Source organism: Sapajus apella, unplaced genomic scaffold, assembly GCF_009761245.1.
Source record: "Sapajus apella isolate SASKATOON/1434 unplaced genomic scaffold, GSC_monkey_1.0 scaffold2, whole genome shotgun sequence".
Classification (NCBI taxonomy): Eukaryota; Metazoa; Chordata; class Mammalia; order Primates; family Cebidae; genus Sapajus; species Sapajus apella.
The window spans coordinates 71,064,123-71,082,933 of NW_022436942.1; the positions used below are offsets into that span (position 1 = coordinate 71,064,123).

Consider the following 18,811-nt stretch of genomic DNA (forward strand, 5'->3'; position numbering starts at 1 on the left):
TGTGCCATGATTCTCAGAGGCCACAGGACCCATGCAGTCGGCCTCTGTCATAGTGCCCAGACCTGACATCAGCGAGAGGGCAGTTTCCAGGTTGTAGATGGGGTGCAGGTGATGCGATCATAGTCTGACTCCCAGGCTCCTAGAGGGTCCCCGGTCAGAGCTGTTCTTCTCTCCACAGGGGGGCTCCTTCGGCCGGGGCACAGACCTAAGGAATAACTGTGATGTTGAACTCATCATCTTCCTCAACTGCTTCACGGCCTACAAGGACCAGGGGGCCCGCCGTACAGAGATCCTTGATGACATGCGAGTGCAGCTAGAAGCCGGGTGGCAGGACCAGGTCTCAGAACTGAGCCTTCAGTTTCCTGAGCAGAATGTGCCTGAGGCCCTGCAGTTCCAGCTAGTGTCCACAGCCCTGAAGAGCTGGGCGGATGTTAGCCTGCTGCCTGCCTTTGATGCTGTGGGTGAGGGCGCCCAGCCTGTGCCTTGGAGAGTGATAGGGACCTCAGGGGCCCATCTAACAGGGGTGCTGTCCTCTTTGTGATCCTAATTCTCCTGCTTGACCAAGCATTGAAAACTACTTTGAGATATTGAAAGTAATCATCACCATCAAATCTTATAACTAGTGCTTTAACTTTGCAAAGATTTTAATTATGAAATGTCTCAAGCATACAGAAAACTAAAGACATCACACACCCATGTACCCCAATTCAGATTTAACAAATGTTAACAGTAGACATATCTGATTGGTATTTTTTTTTAAAGAAATGTCTCATGTTATAATTTTCTTCCTTATTTTAGAGGGTTTACTTTATGGTTCATTTTTTTTTAACTTTTGGAGGTGAATCTTAGCTTAGTAACTGTCAGTTTTAGTCAATGCAATTAAAGCTACCCATTTCCCTTTCAGTGCCACATTAGCTATAGGCAAATCTTTTGTTCGACATGTGTAATTTAGTATTATCATTCCAGTCTCAATACTTTGTACTTTTAACTATGGCATTACTGCTCGTTCTTTCATCCATGAATATTTGGAAGTAGCTTTCCAAACGGATATTTTGGGATTTTGTTTGCTTTCGGCATTTACTTATTATCTTTTTTTAGATTGTAATCAGAAAACATACTCTATGTGATATCAATTCTTTGGAATTTGTTGGCATTTTCTAGGTTGCCCATGGTTGAAAAGAATGCATGCTTTCCAGCCAGGCGTGGTAGATCATGCCTGTAATCTCAGCACTTTGGAAGGCTGAGGCAGGCAGGCCGCTCGAGGTCAGGAGTTCACGACCAGCCTGGCATAGTGAAGCCCTGTCTCCACTAAAAATACAAAAAAAGAAAAGAAAAGAAAAGCCTCGCCTGGTGGTGTGCAGCTGTAATCCCAACCACTTGGGAGGCTGAGGCAGGAAAACTGCTTGAACCTGGGAGGCGGTTGTTGCAGTGAACTGAGACTCCATCTCCAAAAAAAAAAAGAGCGCATGCTTTCCATTGTAGAATGCAGACTTCTTTAGATCTAGCTTATGATTTTTTGTTCAGGTCATTTTTTGTTTGGTCTCTCAATTTCTGAGTGAGATATCTTAAAATCTCCTGTGCTGAATGGAGATTTTTCCATTTTTCCTTGCAATTCTGTAAAGTTTTGCTTTTAATATTCGGAGGCCATGTTATTGAGGACATATAAGCATATAATTATTATATTTTATTGGATTGTTCTTTTATCAGTAAGTATTAATCTTCATGATTCCTAAGTTATCTTTGTCTTAAAGCCTCTTGTCTCATATTGATTGAGAGCAGTCGTCTTTTGTCAGCATTTTCCTGGTGTACCCTCTCCACTCTTTATTTTCAGGCATGTGTTATTAAATTGTACCCTCTACAGGCATCACAAAGCTAAAAGACAAAAATTAAGCAAGCAACAATAGTATAATGCTTTTCGAGGGTTTACTAAAATCTTAGAACTAAACTACCAGACATTAATAATAGGGGAGATGATTCCTTTTGTGTTTGTTTCTACAGTCTATGCAAATTAAAACCTATTAATATAATTAACAAAATTTTTTTACCATTGCTACTTGATTCCAGTTCTCGCTTCTGGATTCATTTTCCTTCTTACAGAAAGACATCTTTTAGTACTTTCTCAGAAAGGATTTATAAGTGACAGATTTTTCTCAGGCTTTGTCTAAAACCCTTTCTGTTTCACCTTCATGCTGGCATTGATGTTTGACACTTGTTTTCCCCCTCAGGCCTGCTGTCTTCTTACCTGTTGTTGCTGATGAGAAGTCTTCTGTCCGTTGTTGATTTTTTTTGTTGTTGTAATGATCTATTTTTCGTTTGTGCATGTGGTTTTTTTGTTTCTTCATTTTGTTTTGATTTCCCTAAGACTTTCTCTTGGTTCATAGTATTCTTCAGTTTCTCTTTGATAGATCTGTGTATGGATTTCTTTTTAATGTGTCCTCTTTGAAATGTGCTTTCCCTCCTGAATCTGCGAGCTCAATTCTTCCTTTACTTTTAGGGAGATGTCTTCCAATAGCTCTTTGAATACTGCCCCTCCCCTATCTCCTCTGTTCTCTACTTCTGGAAATCCGTTGGATGGTTTCTTAGCTCATCCTCCATGGCTTTTCATCTCTCTCATTGTTCCCATCTCTGTCTGTCAGGGCTGCCTGATTTTCAGTGGCTCAGACCTTGCTTCTGGCTTATAAACTCTCTTCAAATAATGTCTACTCTGCTGCCTAGCCTTAATTTTTTTTATTTCAATTACTTTTTTACCTCTAGAAGTTCTGTTTGTCTCTTTCTTAAATCAATATGTTATTTGTTCATAGACTTCAATTCTTTCATTGTGGTTTCAGTTTCTTTGATGTCTTTAATAATTGCCAACATGCTTATTTTAGTGTCTCAGATTGTCCTATTACCCCCAAATTCTTGAGGTGATAATTTTCCTATTTTTTGTGTCACCTGCCTCTCCCTCATGGTCCATCATGTCCTCATGTGGTTTGTAATTTTTTATTGTGAACTCATCTTTGGGGTCTGTGGAGCTTTTGTTGTATTTGCTTTTCCGGTGGAAGTTCCTTGTGCCCTGGGTTGGAGAAATATTCCTTGGGGGACCAAGTTTTCATTTTGCTTCTACCTGACTCCAAGAGTTTCACTAATTCCCAGGCGAGATTATGCATTAATTTAATAGTCTGGGATTTCCTCACCATGCGGATACTATAAATTTGGACTTCACATCCACATCTAGCACAGGATTGGGGTCCCAGTTTCTCACGGGGGATTTTCCTTTTCCCCCAACCCAGAGCCCTAGCAGCAAGCTTCCTTGAAGCCCTGTTCTGCCAGTGGGTAACTTCTACAGTCACCTTTCATGAAGAAGGCATTTATTTATTGCAGAGGCCAATCTTAAGAAAGTGAGCAATGAGACTCAATTCTAGCTTTCTCTCTGTGCCTTGTTTTTCTTCTTCTGGAGGATAACGTTAATAATAACAATAATTACTGCTTACTGAGCACACGAGGTATTCTATGCACTGTTGTAGGCATTTCACATGCAGATTTCAATTGATTACTACAGTAGCCTTAGAAGGATAGGTGCTACTTTTGATCCCCTTTTACAGATGAGGAAACTAGACCAGAAGAGGCAAAAATTACCTGGCGTGGATTTGAACCCAGGCTTATCGGCCTCTAAACCTCACTTCTTTAACCACTATGTGACACAGCTTTTCTGGGTCAAGATTATCCATCTTTCAGCTTTCGGGGAAAATTTAAAAAACAAAAAATAAATAGAGGATTATCCACCTTGCAGAGTTACTGGATGGATTAGCAAAAATTATTGAAAAGCATCCAGTACAGAATTGATGCTGAGAAAATGAAAGCTCTGATTGTCATTCAGCGTTATAGTATATTATTGATTGCAGTGTTAGGTGATTAATGTTAGAATATTCATAAAGGCTGGTGAATGGATGGGTTAGTAAATGCTGCTGTCATCCATTGGAGTAGCATGCTCAGGGTGTTTCAAACCTCCACAGGGCAGCTCAGTTCTGGCATCAAACCAAATCCCCAGGTCTACTCGAATCTCCTCCTCAGTGGCTGCCAGGAGGGCGAGCATAAGGCCTGCTTTGCAGAGCTGCGGAGAAACTTCGTGAACATTCGCCCCGTCAAGCTGAAGAACCTGATTCTACTGGTAAAGCACTGGTACCGCCAGGTGAGTAGCCCTTGGCTCCTCCTAGGAAGCCGCCACTATCGTGGCAACCACGCCAGCCAATCAGCTCCTCCCTTACACCCACATCTCCCCTCTTTTGCTTCCTATTGGTCATCCAAAACAGAAGAAGCCGCCTCCTCCATCCTCCATTTCCTGCCCAGATCTGGAAGCCACTATTAGAAAAAAATCTTTTCTCCATCGAGTCTGAAGTCCTAGTTTCTTGTACCTGGAATTCACTGCCTCTCTTTAGCCTATCCACTTCTCTCTTTTGACACTGCAAATGTTTTCTCTGTTTTTCCTTCACTTCCAAGCCTTTGCTTATGCTGTTACCCCCACCTATTTCAATTTTTAGAAAATTTAAATTACACATCTCTATTTAAACTTTTAGAAAAGAAAACTCTTCTTTCTGGAAGCTTTAGAGCTGGCAATGACCACCATATAGTAAGGGCCTGTCCAAGATATAAAAACCAGAACATCGGAACAGAGAAGATCTGAACAGAAAAGCTGATGACTCTTTATGAGCTCCTGGATCAAGCTGTGCCTGAGAACAGTCTACTCCAGGGCTTTTGGGTTACATCAGCCAATACATTCTTTCATAGCGTTTTTTCACTTTGTCACCCAGGCTGGAGTGCAGTGGCAAGATTACAGCTCACTGCAGCCTCAACCTTCTGGGCTTAAGCAATCCTCCTGCCTCAGCCCCACCAGTAGCTGGAACTACAGGCATGCACTACTACTTCTGGCTAATTTTTGTGCTTTTTGTAGAGATAAGAGTCTCACCATGTTGTCCAGTTTAGTCTTGAACTTCTGAGCTCAAGTAATCCACCCACCTTGGCCTCCCAAAGTGCTAGGATTACAGGCGTGAGCCACCACACCTCAGCCTTGTTTCCTCTTTGGGTGGCAGCAAATTCCAAGCATCCTTCAGAGCTCCCTTACTAAATACCTCTCTGAACGCTGACTTGCATTCATGCATCCCTGTATTCAAGAGACACCTGTCGAGCACCCACTATTTCTAACTATCGTGATGGGCGCTGGGATAGCAAGATGAAGACGTTGCAGCCTTTATTCCCGTACGACAACCCCATGCTATGCGATTAATGTTAAAATATTCCTAAAGGCTGGTGATGGATGGGTAGGTCAATTCCTCTGTCTTCAATTAGAGTTACACACTCAGGATGTTTCAAATGTCCAAATTCCTTGAGGGGAGACACTAGACAAAAGCCACAGCTGAGCTCTCAGTCTCACTGTATGACCTTGGATAAGTTACTACCCTCCTCTGAACCTCAGTTTACCCACCTGTAAAATGAGAAGCACCAGCCAGTTTCTGTTCTTTCTGGGCTTCTGTTTTCTGTATTCCCTTCCTGCCCCAGTGCTATGGCCACACTCAGCTCACATCCACTGATCACTTATCTTTGGTTGGCCTTGGATGACACAGGTTGCGGCCCGGAATGAAGGAAAACGACCAGCCCCTGCCTCTCTGCCCCCAGCCTACGCCCTGGAGCTCCTTACCATCTTTGCCTGGGAGCAGGGCTGCAGGGAGGACTGTTTCAACACGGCCCAGGGTTTCCGGACGGTGCTGGGGCTTGTGCAGCAGCATCAGCAGCTCTGTGTCTACTGGACGGTCAACTATAGCACCGAGGACCCAGCTCTGAGAATGCACCTTCTTGGCCAGCTTCGAAAACCCAGGTGAAGACTGCTTCCTTTTGCCTGGCTTTCTGATCCTCCTCCTCCCCACTGTCACCCTGGAGTCGGTCATCCAGGAGGGGTCCAAGGTCGGGTTTGGGGTGGCCGTCCCACTCCTCACTCTGCTTCCCTCTGGACTCTTTGTTAAGGAAGTGTGGACATAAGGAGTCCCCAAAGAAACCAGGGCCCGTTTTATTAGCATGATACAATAGTATTTCTCAATTGAACGGGCCACTCAATAGCTTTCCAAGCAAGGCAGCCAGTTGAGACCACTTCTGCACCTGAGCAAGGCTGCGCCAACCCTGAGGTCCTGACACTCGCCCCTTCAGCTCTCCTACCCACCTCCTCTTTCACTAACTCCCACCCTCCCCACCCACCCACCTGCTGTGCCCCCAGACCTCTGGTCCTGGACCCCGCTGATCCCACCTGGAACGTGGGCAAGGGTGGCTGGGAGCTGTTGGCCCAGGATGCAGCAGTGCTGGGGATGCAGGCCTGCTTTCTGAATAGAGACGGGACACCTATACAGCCCTGGGATGTGATGGTAAGACGGAGGACCCTGCTCCCTGTCCCCCAGTCAGGTTCCCTTAACCTGCCAGCGCACCCATCCCCAGCTGCTAGGAGTGTTGGTTGCTGCCAACTCATAGCCACCCCTTCTCTGGAGACTTGCCTTCCATGAGATGCACAGATTGCTACGTCCCAGTCAGGGCTTGGGTGACACAGGGGTGCAAGAGGCCCAACTTTGTCTCCAGGCGGAACAGGCTCTGTGATGCAATTCATGCTCCAGTGATCCCTGTGGGGTCAGGCAAATGCTTGTCTCCAGCTGAGCCCCCAGCTTTGCTAAGCTACTTCTCCGCCCCAAGCTGCTGTCTGCATTCCACTTCTCCTGCAAGCACTGCCCCAATTAATCACATGCACAAGAATTCCCACCATTGGCTCTGCTTCTAGGAAAACTGAGATGTAAACCACTTGCAGCTCCCGAAAGGATATAATCTTATCACATTTACTATTTTGCTGCAGGGTCTCTTAACCAACGTTTAATACTCAAGACAAACCATTGAGACACGGGCTTCATTATTGCACTCATGTAAACATGGGGAAACTGAGGCTGTGTATTGGTGCTGGAACCGAAACTCAATCTCAGGTCCTTCTGATGCTACCTCAGAACCTAACAACCAGCTCAGAAGGCAAGAGGGACATAGGAGGCAGTGGGAGTCTTGTCCTTAGAGGACATCAAGGGGCAGGGCTTGGGCGAGCACTGGGAGTCCCGTCTCAAGCCGGCCCCACCTGGATTCTCTCTGCAGCCCGCCCTCCTTTACCAAACCCCAGCTGGGGACCTTGACAAGTTCATCAGTGAATTTCTCCAGCCCAACCGCCAGTTCCTGGGCCAGGTGAACAAGGCCGTTGATACCATCTGTTCATTTCTGAGGGAAAACTGCTTCCGGAATTCTCCCATCAAAGTGATCAAGGTGGTCAAGGTGAGTCCTCAGGGAGCTGTAGGCAAGCAATGTCCTGCAAGATGCTGATCTCTCCCAGGCCAGGGCCAGGCCTGACCCACTTCTGTGGCCCTCGTAGTAGCCAGCACAAAGCCAGGCATCACGAAAGAGCCTGAAAGTGGTCATGGGAGGATGGCAGAGAGAGGCTCAGATATGTCCAAAACGTCTCTTTTGGTTGCTAGTGACACCCAACTCAAAAGAGGCAACAAACGAATGTACTGGCTGATGTAACTGGAAAGTCCTGGGATAGGGCTGCTTTCAGGCATAGCTAGATCCAGGAGCCCAGGCAGCATCAAGACTCAGTTTTTCTCTCCAGTTCTTGGTTTTTCTTTCCTGTGCCTTGGATAGGCCCTTAACATATGGTGGTCTTTGGCGGCTCTAAGCTTCCAGAAAGGGGAGTTTTTTTCTCAAAATTCAAATAAAAGTCTTGGAATTGAGTCTCATTGGCCTGGCTTGGGTAACCTACCAACCCCTAAACCAGTTGTGGGGCTAGTGAGATACTATGCTCTGAGTGGCCAAGACTAGGTCACATGGTGGAGTGGTCCCTGCCCAGACCTCAGGGGCTGAATGTGGAGTAGGGGTGTTCCCTCCAAAGAACACCAGGACGTTGATCCCAGGTGGAAGGATGCTGGGGGTATACAAAAAGTCACACTGTCCATGGCACTGGATACATCTTCAGCCCACAGCTGGAGAGGCAAGTGAGACCCAGATCACCTCCAGAAAGTGTGAGCATAGAGCTAGCCAAGGAGAAGTGCCAGGGATGCTGGTTTGCTGTGTGACCCTAGGCATATACACCCCCTCTCTGATCCTCACTTTCCTGGTTCCTAACACTTGAGGTGAGTGGCCTGGCTCACTGGTTCTCAACCCTGGCTTCCCAGGCTTGACCTTGGAATCACAGTTTTTAAAAAAATATGCCGATGCCCAAGCCTCAACCCAGGAAAAATTAAATCGCAGTCTTGGGGAGTGGGACCCAGCCATTAGTCATTTGTAAAAGCCTTCCAGGTGCCAACAGGCTTGGGAGCTGCAGGCTCCCAAAAACCAACCAACAAACAAAACACTTACCAAATCCTCTCCAGTCACAAAACATGATGGATTAAGAAATGTTTGCATTTGTTAAAAGGTTTAAACTTATCTCTTGCATGCTTCTTTTTCTTACAATCAAACCATATTAAAGATATAACACAGAGAGGTTAGGTGACTTGTCCAGGGTCACACAGCAGGTTTTCTAACTCATAGTTCAGAACCCACAGGCAAGAGGATACCAAGCCATGCTTCAAGGGTTGAGCCACCTGCCTTGTCCTCTCCAGGGCGGCTCTTCAGCCAAAGGCACAGCTCTGCGAGGCCGCTCAGACGCCGACCTCGTGGTGTTCCTCAGCTGCTTCAGCCAGTTCGCTGAGCAGGGGAACAAGCGGGCCGAGATCATCTCTGAGATCCGAGCCCAGTTGGAGGCATGTCAACGGGAGCAGCAGTTCGAGGTCAAGTTTGAGGTCTCCAAATGGGAGAATCCCCGCGTGCTGAGCTTTTCACTGACGTCCCAGACGTTGCTGGACCAGAGTGTGGACTTTGACGTGCTGCCAGCCTTTGATGCCCTAGGTGAGGTACCCTGGCGTAGGCCTGAGAGGGGGAAATACAGAGGCAGGGACGCCATGGGCAGTTGTAGAGGTTGCACAGTGCACAACCAGGCCACACCTGTTCACGTCATTGCAGGCATTGTAGTTGCGTATGTTCATCACAACTTTCCAGCCAAGTATTTAAAGAAGAGGCCACCTTTTTCTAATTTACGTAGGCATTCTGTGGGCCGACAGTGGCCTCAAGCTGGGTTCTAGTCCCAGCTATTCCACCAACATGCTGAGTGACCTTGAACAAGGGACTTCCTGTCCTGAGTCCCAGTGTCTTTAGCTCACATCTGACAGTAAGGACATCGACGTTTCTTGCACATTCCCAGCTTCGCGTGTTTGTGTGCCTCCCACCTCTTCCTGCTGCAGATCGTTTTATTTGGTTCATTCAGTACCGGCGTCTACTCTGTGCCTAAAGTCACACTGTCCGCGGCACTGGATACAGCCTCAGTCCACAGCTGGAGAGGCAAGTGAGACCCAGATCAGCTCCCAGAACAAGTGTGAGCATAGAGCCAACCAAGGAAAGGTGCCAGGGGTGCTGGTTTGCTGTGTGACTGTAGGCATATACACTCCCCTCTCTGATCCTCACTTTCCTGATTTCTTTCTTTCTTTTCTTTTTTTGAGATGGAGCTTTGCTTTTATTGCCTAGGCTGGAGTGCAGTGGTGCCATCTCAGCTCACCGAAACCTCCACCTCCTAGGTTCGAGTGGTTATCCTGTCTCAGACTCCCGAATAGTTGAGATTACAGGCATGCGCCATCACATCCGGCTAATTTTTTGTATTTTTAGTAGAGATGGGGTTTCTCCATGTTGGTCAGGCTGGTCTCGAACTCCCGACCTCAGGTGATCCACACGCCTCAGCCTCCCAAAGTGCTGGGATTACAGGCGTGAGCCACCACACCCGGCCCACACTTTCCTGATCTCTAACACTTGAGGCGAATGGCTTGGCTCACTGGTTCTCAGCCCTGCCTAGTGCTCTACCAGCCACCAAAAATAAAGCCTTGAACAAAATAGACACAACTCTCTTCATATGTCTTCAACTCTCAGTCTGGTTAGCAGAGTTTTCAGAGTGAGAAAATCCCTCATGTCTGAATTTATTTGGTTTCTGAGTTTGAGGGAGCAGGTGGCCAAGGGAGGGAATCACATGAAATGTTTTTTTAAGAGACAGGGTCTTACCTTATCACCCAGGCTGGAGTGCAGTGGCATGATCATGACTCACTGCAGCCTCAAATTCCTGGGCTCAAGTGATCCTCCTGCCCCAGCCTCCTGAGAAGCTGGGACTACAGGTACACACCACCATCCCTGGCTAATTTACAGATTTTTTTGTAGAGATGGGGATCTCACTATGTTGCCCAGCCTGTATGGAACTCCTGGCCTCATATGATCCCCCTGCAGTGGCTTCCCAAAGTGCTGGAATTACAGACCTGAGCTGCTGCACCCGGCCCAGAAATTTATCTGAATCTATTCAGTTCCTCAGCTCAGCGAGCAAGAATTGGATATTAAGGAATGCCTTTAAGTACAATGTAACCAGAATGGTGATGTCAACTCTATATACAGCTCCATCACTTACAGGAGGCTGTAACACTGAGGCCTGCCCTCCCTTGGTTAGAGAGAAAGATAAGCAAGTATTAGAGAGGTCTTAAAGATAGGTTAGTTCCCAGCTGAGACTTTTTCCAAGATGAGTATGCAGATGGTTTGAAAGGGGGCAGAAAAGGGAGTATGACTGTCACCAGGGATTTCATGTGGGTCATGCCACATCTGTGTCCACCTGAATACACCCTGTGGCCTCCCAGTGGATCCCGAACCACCCTTCGGAAAACACCCAAGAAGTAGGGGATCTCAGAAGTCCTTTCTAATTTGGCCCCACTGGGACATCGTGGGAACCGGAGTGATGGTAGCAATCTCCCCGTCTCCAGGCCAGCTGGTCTCTGGCTCCAGGCCCAGCTCTCGAGTCTACGTCGACCTCATCCACAGCTACAGCAATGCGGGCGAGTACTCCACCTGCTTCACAGAGCTGCAGCGGGACTTCATTGTCTCTCGCCCCACCAAGCTGAAGAGCCTGATCCGGCTGGTGAAGCACTGGTACCAACAGGTTTGGCATAGGGATGGGCCACCTTCCCCAGCAGCCCTGTGCTCTGTCTCTGGAGCACTTTCCTGGGAGGAGGCAGGGCCCAGCCCTGGCCAGGATCCTGGTTAGTAAGAGCAGATCAGGAAGAGTGCTATATCCCAGCTTTGGGACCGTAGTTTTCTTATCCGTAAAATGGGGCTGATAAAACTATGTCCCAGGATGTGATGGGATAATGCATGGCAAGGCATCTGGCACATGTGGGTGCTCAATAAAAGTCTGGGGGTTGCTCTGCCGAGTCCAGAAGGATCCCTTCTGTACCTCATCAGTGCCAGTATGGACCAACACATCTTCCTTCTCCTTGTTCTCCAGTGCAACAAGATGCCCAAGGGGAGAGGCTCCCTACCCCCACAGCATGGGCTGGAACTCCTGACTGTGTACGCCTGGGAGCAGGGTGGGAAGGACCCCCAGTTCAACATGGCTGAGGGTTTCCGCACAGTCCTGGAGCTGGTCACCCAGTACCGCCACCTCTGTGTCTACTGGACCATCAACTACAACACTGAGGACAAGACTGTTGGAGACTTCCTGAACCAGCAGCTTCAGAAGCCCAGGTTCAGGTCTACCCGCAATGTCCCAGAATGTCAGACCTGGGATAATTCACTCTCCCCACTTTCTAGATTGCAGAGCAGAGATGGGAAAATGCTCTTCCTAGAACTGAGTTCCTTTCTAGAAGTTACATTCTTAGCAACTGGGGGACAAGCAGTCAATTTTCTGATCACCCCAGAATAGGATTGCCAGATAGAATGCAAGAACCCAAGTTAAATTTGAGTTTCAGATAAACAATGAATAACTTTTTAGTACAAGTATGCTCCATGCCATATTTGAGACATTATGCTTAAGAACTTATTCACTGTTTATCTGAAAGTCAAATTTAACTGTGCATCCTGTGTGTGTGTGTGTGTGTGTGTGTGTGTGTGTGTGTGTGTGTTTCTGTTTTGTTTTGTCACCTGGAGTGCAATGGGGTGATCTTGGCTCACTGCAACCTCTGCCTCCCAGGTTCAGGTGATTCTCCTGCCTCAGCCTTCAGAGTAGCTGGGACCACAAGTGCACCCCACCACGTCTGGCTAATTTTTGTATTTTTTGTAGAGATGGGGGTTTCACTATGTTGGCCAGGCTGGTCTTGAACTCCTAGCCTCAAGTGATCCACCTGCCTAGGCCTCCCAAAGTGCTGGGATTACAGGCGTGAGCCACTGTGCCTAGCCTTGAATTTGTATTGTTAAATCTGGCCACCATACCTGTGAACCCACCCAGGTTCCATAAGCATTTTCATTCTGTGGGATTTTGCCTACCTCTGAAATGGGTACAGAGATAACAGAGATGCTCTTGCAAACTCGGGATGATCTCCAGTCATTGGGTAGTGGCTACTCAGAATGATGTGTTGACAAAGCTTCTGAGGTTGTGATTTGACTTAGCTGGAAAGAGTACCCTAACCCTAGTGGTGTCCAAAGGTTGAGCATCCTGAATGTAAAAATTCAAAATCTGAAAGTGGCCCAAAATTTGAAGCTTTTTGACCATCAACAAAATGCTCATTGGAGCATTTTGGATTTTCAAATTAGGGATTCTTAACTGGTAAGGCAAAGAGTCCAAAATCTGAAAAAATGTGAAATCCAAAACACTTCCAGTCCCAAGCATTTTAGACAAGAGATACTCAACCTGTGTCATGCATGAAGGAAGGGAGAGTTGTGGAACCAGTGCTGTGATTGATTAACAATGCCTGCCCTGAATAAGGAAGGGGTAGGTGGTAGCACTGTGATTGATTAGTAATGCTTGCCTGAACGCAGAATGGAAAAGTGGCTGTGTGTGTCCTATTTTCTACACCTGCCCTGCAGTGTGTGCCTGGAGCACTGAGGAATCTCTGAGCCCTGGCCCTAGCCCCTGCAAGCTGTTAGATGAAAAGGGAAAGTAGCCCAGCCAGTGCCACAGGTGGACACCTAGATGTTGCCAGGAGTAAGACTGACCCTGCTTGGGAATTACAGGCCTATCATCCTGGATCCGGCTGACCCAACAGGAAACCTGGGCCACAGTGCCCGCTGGGACCTGTTGGCCAAGGAAGCTGCAGCCTGCATTTCTGCCCTGTGCTGCATGGGACGGAATGGCATCCCTATCCAGCCATGGCCAGTGAAGGTGAGAGATCTAAGGTGCCAAAGGAAATGCCCTTTGGGGGTAAGGGAGGAGCATGGTCAGGGGAGGGGCATGACTCCTCCTAAAGGGGCAGGGCCCAGTGATGGCCCCAGATGTGCCCCTGTGCTTCCATTTTCCCATCTGGCTGTGTGGTCTCAGCTTCTGCAGAAAGAATGGGGTTACCAACATCTCCTATACCTCCCCAGGCTGCTGTGTGAAGTCGAGAAAAGCAGCGGTCCTACGGATGAAGAGAAGATGGACACCAGCCCTCAGCATTAGGAAATTCAGGGTCCCCTGCCAGATGAGAGAGATTGTGTGTGTGTGTGTGTGTGTGTGTGTGTGTGTGTATGCACATGTGCATGTGGGTGTTTTAGTGAATCTGTTCTCCCACTCCCCTGCCTCCCATGGCTTCCGCACTAGGATCCAGATTCCATGGTTTGACACCAGCCTGCATTTGCAGCTTCTCTATCACCACCATGACTCTATTCTCTTAGCACCACGGCTGCAACCTACCCAGCTGAGAATACCCCCTCCTCCCTGACTCCTCTCTGCCCATGCAAATTAATTGACATCCTTCCTCCCGCTGCGATGCATCCCTTCCTCCCACTGGCCTCTCCCTCCCAACTGAATACTTTATATAGGGATGGCAGAGAGTTTCCATCTCATTTGTCAACTACAGTCATTTGGTACTGGCTGCCTGAATCCTTATCTTCTGAAGGATTTTAAAGAATGGACAAATAGCTGAAAAGAATGACCTAATCGATTAGTGATGTCTCCCATGGATGCAGTAGAAGGAAGTGGTGGTATACATGCCATGATTGATTAGCAATGTCTGCACTGGATGCAGAAAAGAGAAGGTACTCACAGGTTTACTATGTGGGAGGGCTATTGAGGAGCTCTCTGAGCTCAGTTGCTAGCAGGAAAGCATGCCCAAATTGGCTTACTTTGTCTGCCACAGACACAGACAAAGGGAGTTGGGAGATGTATGTTATAGGGATCCTCTTATTGGACACCTAATTGGATGCCTCTTCATGGGAAGCCTCCGTCTCTTCACCTTTCATGCTGCACTCCTCCCCTAGTTTACACATCTTGATGCCGTGGCTCAGTTTGCCTTCTTGAATTTTTATTGGATTCCTGTTTTCTCTCCTAACATGCTGAGCTTCTGCATCCCCAGAGCCTAAACCTGAGCCAGTGCCCAAACAACTGGGCTCAGTCTGTTTCTCTCTGCTCTCCAGAGCAAGGCCCACCAAGTCCAGGCAGGAGGCACTCCTGACCTCAAGTCCAGCAACAGTGCCCACACTAGTCAAGGTTCAGCCCAGAAAACAGAAAGCACTCCAGGAATCTTAAGCAGAAAGGGATTTTATCTAAATCACTGGAAAGGCTGGAGGGGCAGAAGGCAGAGGCCACCACTGGACTATGAGTTTCAAGATTAGACCACTGTAGCCAAATCAGCGATCAGAGAGCTGCCACTGCTGCTGCTAATGCCACCACTGCCCCTGCCATCACTACCTCACACGGACAAAGTGGGAGTCGAGACCTGGGGAGTTAGATTCCTTCAGTCACAAACATCCATCAGGGATGGCCAGCCGCTAGAGCTGCAGGAAGACGGCTCCTACCTTCCTTTCTTACCAGAATCTAAATTACAGTCAGAACTCTTGCTGCAGAGGAGTCTGAGACATATATGACGTGACTCACACCCACTGCAACACAGAGAGAAATGGGTGCCAAGTGCCGAGGGGCAGAGTCCCCAGCAGATACATCCTGGCCTTCTGTTAGGTGGATGAGGGAGTGGGTCTATCCCAGAGGGAGGAACAGGAAACAGAGGAAGGAAGCCACTGAAACATAGCTGCTAGGAATGTTAGATTGAGTGGTATGAGAAGAGCCTTCCCTAGTTATCATCATTCTTGGAGAGAGGAGAGCAACCAAAGGCAGCTCCTCTGATTGACCTGGAGCCGGTTCTCTGCTGTCTTTGGCTCGGCCTATAGGGACTAGAGTAGGTGAAGGGTCAGAGGACAGGCCTTCTAATACCTGTTGGGCCATATTGATGACCTCCATCCCTGTCCCCCCGTCTTGGTGCTGAACCAATACCACAGGCACCTTCTTAGACTCACCTGGTGGATACTGGATGGTAATCCAAGGTTAGAACTCTCAGGACCCTCTCGGATCAGCCCTGGCTGCTACCACACGCATATCCAAGAGCTCAGGGCCAGCTCTGGGGGGCAGCAGAAACCTGCTCTGTCCAGCAGCAGAGTGGCCCTGGCATGGGCATCACAAGTCGGTGATGCTCCTCCTGGCTAGATCAGGTGGCAGGTCCCAGTTGGGTACCTCCCATTCCCACCACACAGACTCTGGGCTTCCCTCCAAAATGGCTCCAGAATTGGGGTAATTATGAGATGGTGGGAACCAGGGCAGCTCAGGTGTGTGATACAAGGAATGGTTTTTATCTGGGCAGGAGAGAGAGGCGGTCCTGCTGATCTGAACAGGGGTGTATTTCATTCCAGGCCCTCAGTATTTGGCAGTGGCTACCCTGGTGTTGACATATTGGCCCACTGTGCCTTTTAGGGGCTTCCCAGTCTAGCCACACCCTTGGATAGAAAGACAACCGCATAAAGATGTTGGTTCTCCCTGAGTTGATTGTTAGACTTAGTGGTCACCCTAAAAATACACACATGTGCTTTTCTATGAACCAGATAAGTTGATACTAATGTTCTTTTGGAAAAATACACACACAATAGCCAGGAAAACACAGGAAAAGAAAAGCTCTGAGCAGGGCCTAGCCTTGGCCAATATTAAAACATGCTATGAAGCCTCTGATATTTACACAGCACGGTGCTGGTACCTAAAAAAACAGACCAGTGCAATTGGATGGCTCTTTCCAAGACTCTGGGTATAAAAGTAACCAAAAGCTAAATGCAGTCAATCATCCATTGAAAGCTAAGTGAGAGAGCCACAGGGCCTCCTTGGTGGTGTAAAGAGGCTTGCATTTCTTGCAGCCAGAAGACAGAGAAAGTGAAGACCAAGTCCAGAATGAGTCCTAAGAAATGCAGGACTCCAAAGAAATTGGTGGGTGTGTGTTTTGTGTGTGTGTGTGTGTGTGTGTGTGTGTGTTGTGCGTGTGTGTGTGTGTGTGTGCAATTTTTAAATTTTTAATTTTTACCAAGTTTTTTGTTGAGATATAAGTCACATACCATAAATCTCTCACCCTTTTAAAGTGTACAATTCAGTGTTGTGAGTATATTCATAAGATTTATACTTGGTATCTATTCATAAGACTTATATTGAATATATTCATAAGGAAAGCCGTATCACAGATGCATTCATCATCATAATTCCAGGCATTTTTCATCAACCTAAAAGGAAACCCTGAAACCCATTAGCAGTCATTCCCCATTCCTCCAACCCATTCTCTCCCTAATCCCTAGGAACCGCCAGTCTACTGTGCGTTTCATCTATTGCAAACATTTTATATAAATGGCATCATACAATACGTGGCCTTTTTGTGTGGCTTCTTTCACTTAACATGCTTTCAAGATTCATTCATGTTATAGCATGTGTCGGTGCTTCATTCCTTTTTATTACTGAAGGATATTCCACTGCATGGATGGACCACAATTTGTTTATCCATTCTTCCATTGACAGGCATTTGAATAGTCTCTACTTTTTTTTTGCTATTTTGCTCCATTTTTTTGCTATTATGACTAAGAGCTGCTATGGACATTTTTTTGTATGAGATTTTGTGTGGACATATGTTTTCATTTTTCTTAAGCATTTAAAGGTGATCCCCGATTGATGACCCCATCATAAGTCAAGGAGCATCTGTGTGCTGTATTAATCAGGGTTCTCCAAAGAAACAGAACCATTATAATAGAGAGAGATATATAGAAAGAGATTTATTATGAGGGTTTGACTTGTGTGATTATGTAGTCTGAGAAGTGCTGTGATCCACCGTCTGCAAGCTGGAGACTCAGGAAAGCCAGCGGTTGTAGTTTCAGACCGATTCAGATGCCTAAGAACCAGAAGATGGGTGGGCCAAGTCCCAATCCCAGTGTGAAGGCCCAAGAACCAGGACCATCGATAACCGAGGACAGGAGAAGACAGAGGCCTCAGCTCACGCAGGGAGAGAAAATTTGCCGTTCCTCTTTTTGTTCTATTCCGGCCTCCAGTGGGTTGGAAGATGCGCACTCCCCTGGTGAGGGCTGTCTTCTCTACTCAGTCTACAGATCCGAATACTAATCTCTTCCAGGAACATGCTCACAGACATGTCCAGAAATAACACTTTACCAGCCATCTGGGCATCCCATAGCCCAGTCCAGTAGTCACATAAGATTAACCCTCCTGTATACCTAGGAGTGGAATTGCTGGATCACGTGGTACCTCTATGTTTAGCCATTTGAGAACTGCCAGACTGTTTTCCACGGTGGCTGCACCATCTACACCCACCCACCCCTGGCAGTGAATGAAAGTTCCGGTTTCTCTGTATCCTTGCCAACACTCATAGTCCATCATGTTGATTATAGCCATCCTAGTGGGTAGATAAGAAAGTGATGATAGGCTGTCAGAATTATCAGGTCTGCTCAATGTGGTCAGGACCTTACATGGTAAAGAAGAATAGGACCCCGACACACAGAATGGGGACATACAGGCTGACGCCACTGAGAATCTTTTTTTTTTGAGACAGAGTCTTGCTCTGTTGCCCAGGATGGAGTGCAGTGGCACACCCTTGGCTCACTGCAACCTCCATTTTCCGCATTCAAGCGAATCTCCTGCCTCTGCTTCCCAGGTAGCTGGAACTACAGGCACATGCCACCACGCCTGGCTGATTTTTGTATTTTTAGTGGAGGTGGGGTTTCACCATGTTGGCCAGGCTGGTCTTGAACTCCTGACCTCAAGTGATCTGCCCATCTCAGCCTCCCAAAGTGCTGGGATTATAGGCAAGAGCTACCACCCCGATCCCACTGAAAATCTTGAATCCCCGGATTCCCCTGACCCCTAAGAGCTGTAAAAGTGACCCATCTATCCCTCCCTGTTAACAGCTAGCACCTCGTCTCTTGCTTGGAAACCCTGCAGAGACCTCTCATCCACAAGACGTTTGTCCCTGTGCCCACCTCCTCTCCTGCCCACAAGGGCTAGGACTAGGCTTAAGTTCCAGCATAAACCAGCCTGGGATGTGACAAGCCTCATAGGGGAGGGAAGGGCCTATCTCCCAAAGCAGCTGGAGGGCCGAGCCAGTGTGACCAGCAGAAGTCGGGTGAGCACGTGCAGGAGCAGACCTTGAGGGTGCTCCATCAAGGGGCTGCAGTGTGAGGTCAGGTAAGAAAGGGTTTATTGACTTGGAAGTCCTTTGGGAGTTCAGGGCTGCACAATCTGGGAAGGACTCCAGGAGAAGGTGTAAACTTGCTGCAGGAGGGCTCCTAGAAGGGTGGAAAAAGTAGTAGGCCCTGCTAAGTGAGATCCAAATGCCAGAATTGCCAAGGGAGATGGTGGTAGATGGGATGAAAGGTCAGGGAAGAGGGAATGCTTGGGTAGGCTGCATAAGGCCCGGGGAGCCAGGGGCGATGCTTTTCCATGGAAAGGCCAAGATTCCCCTTTACCAAGTCCACGAGGAATGGA

General features: G+C 47.7%; 1 protein-coding gene across 3 annotated transcripts in view; it reads left to right on the top strand.

Moving 5' to 3' along the window:
* Positions 1–16,040, top strand: part of OAS3 (2'-5'-oligoadenylate synthetase 3) — a 29,540-nt gene extending 13,500 nt beyond the window's left edge. The window contains exons 7-16 of one of the 3 annotated variants that reach the window (XM_032240371.1): positions 179–461; positions 3,996–4,171; positions 5,601–5,851; positions 6,245–6,389; positions 7,150–7,323; positions 8,649–8,934; positions 10,872–11,047; positions 11,393–11,631; positions 13,057–13,204; positions 13,408–16,040. In XM_032240371.1, coding sequence (XP_032096262.1) covers positions 179–461; positions 3,996–4,171; positions 5,601–5,851; positions 6,245–6,389; positions 7,150–7,323; positions 8,649–8,934; positions 10,872–11,047; positions 11,393–11,631; positions 13,057–13,204; positions 13,408–13,419 — 1,890 coding nt within the window. In that variant the 3' untranslated portion in view covers positions 13,420–16,040. Of the gene's footprint in view, positions 1–178; positions 462–3,995; positions 4,172–5,600; positions 5,852–6,244; positions 6,390–7,149; positions 7,324–8,648; positions 8,935–10,871; positions 11,048–11,392; positions 11,632–13,056; positions 13,205–13,407 lie in introns of those variants that run through there. The other 2 variants (XM_032240384.1, XM_032240378.1) reach the window with 2 other exon arrangements.
* Positions 16,041–18,811: the final 2,771 nt, after the last annotated feature.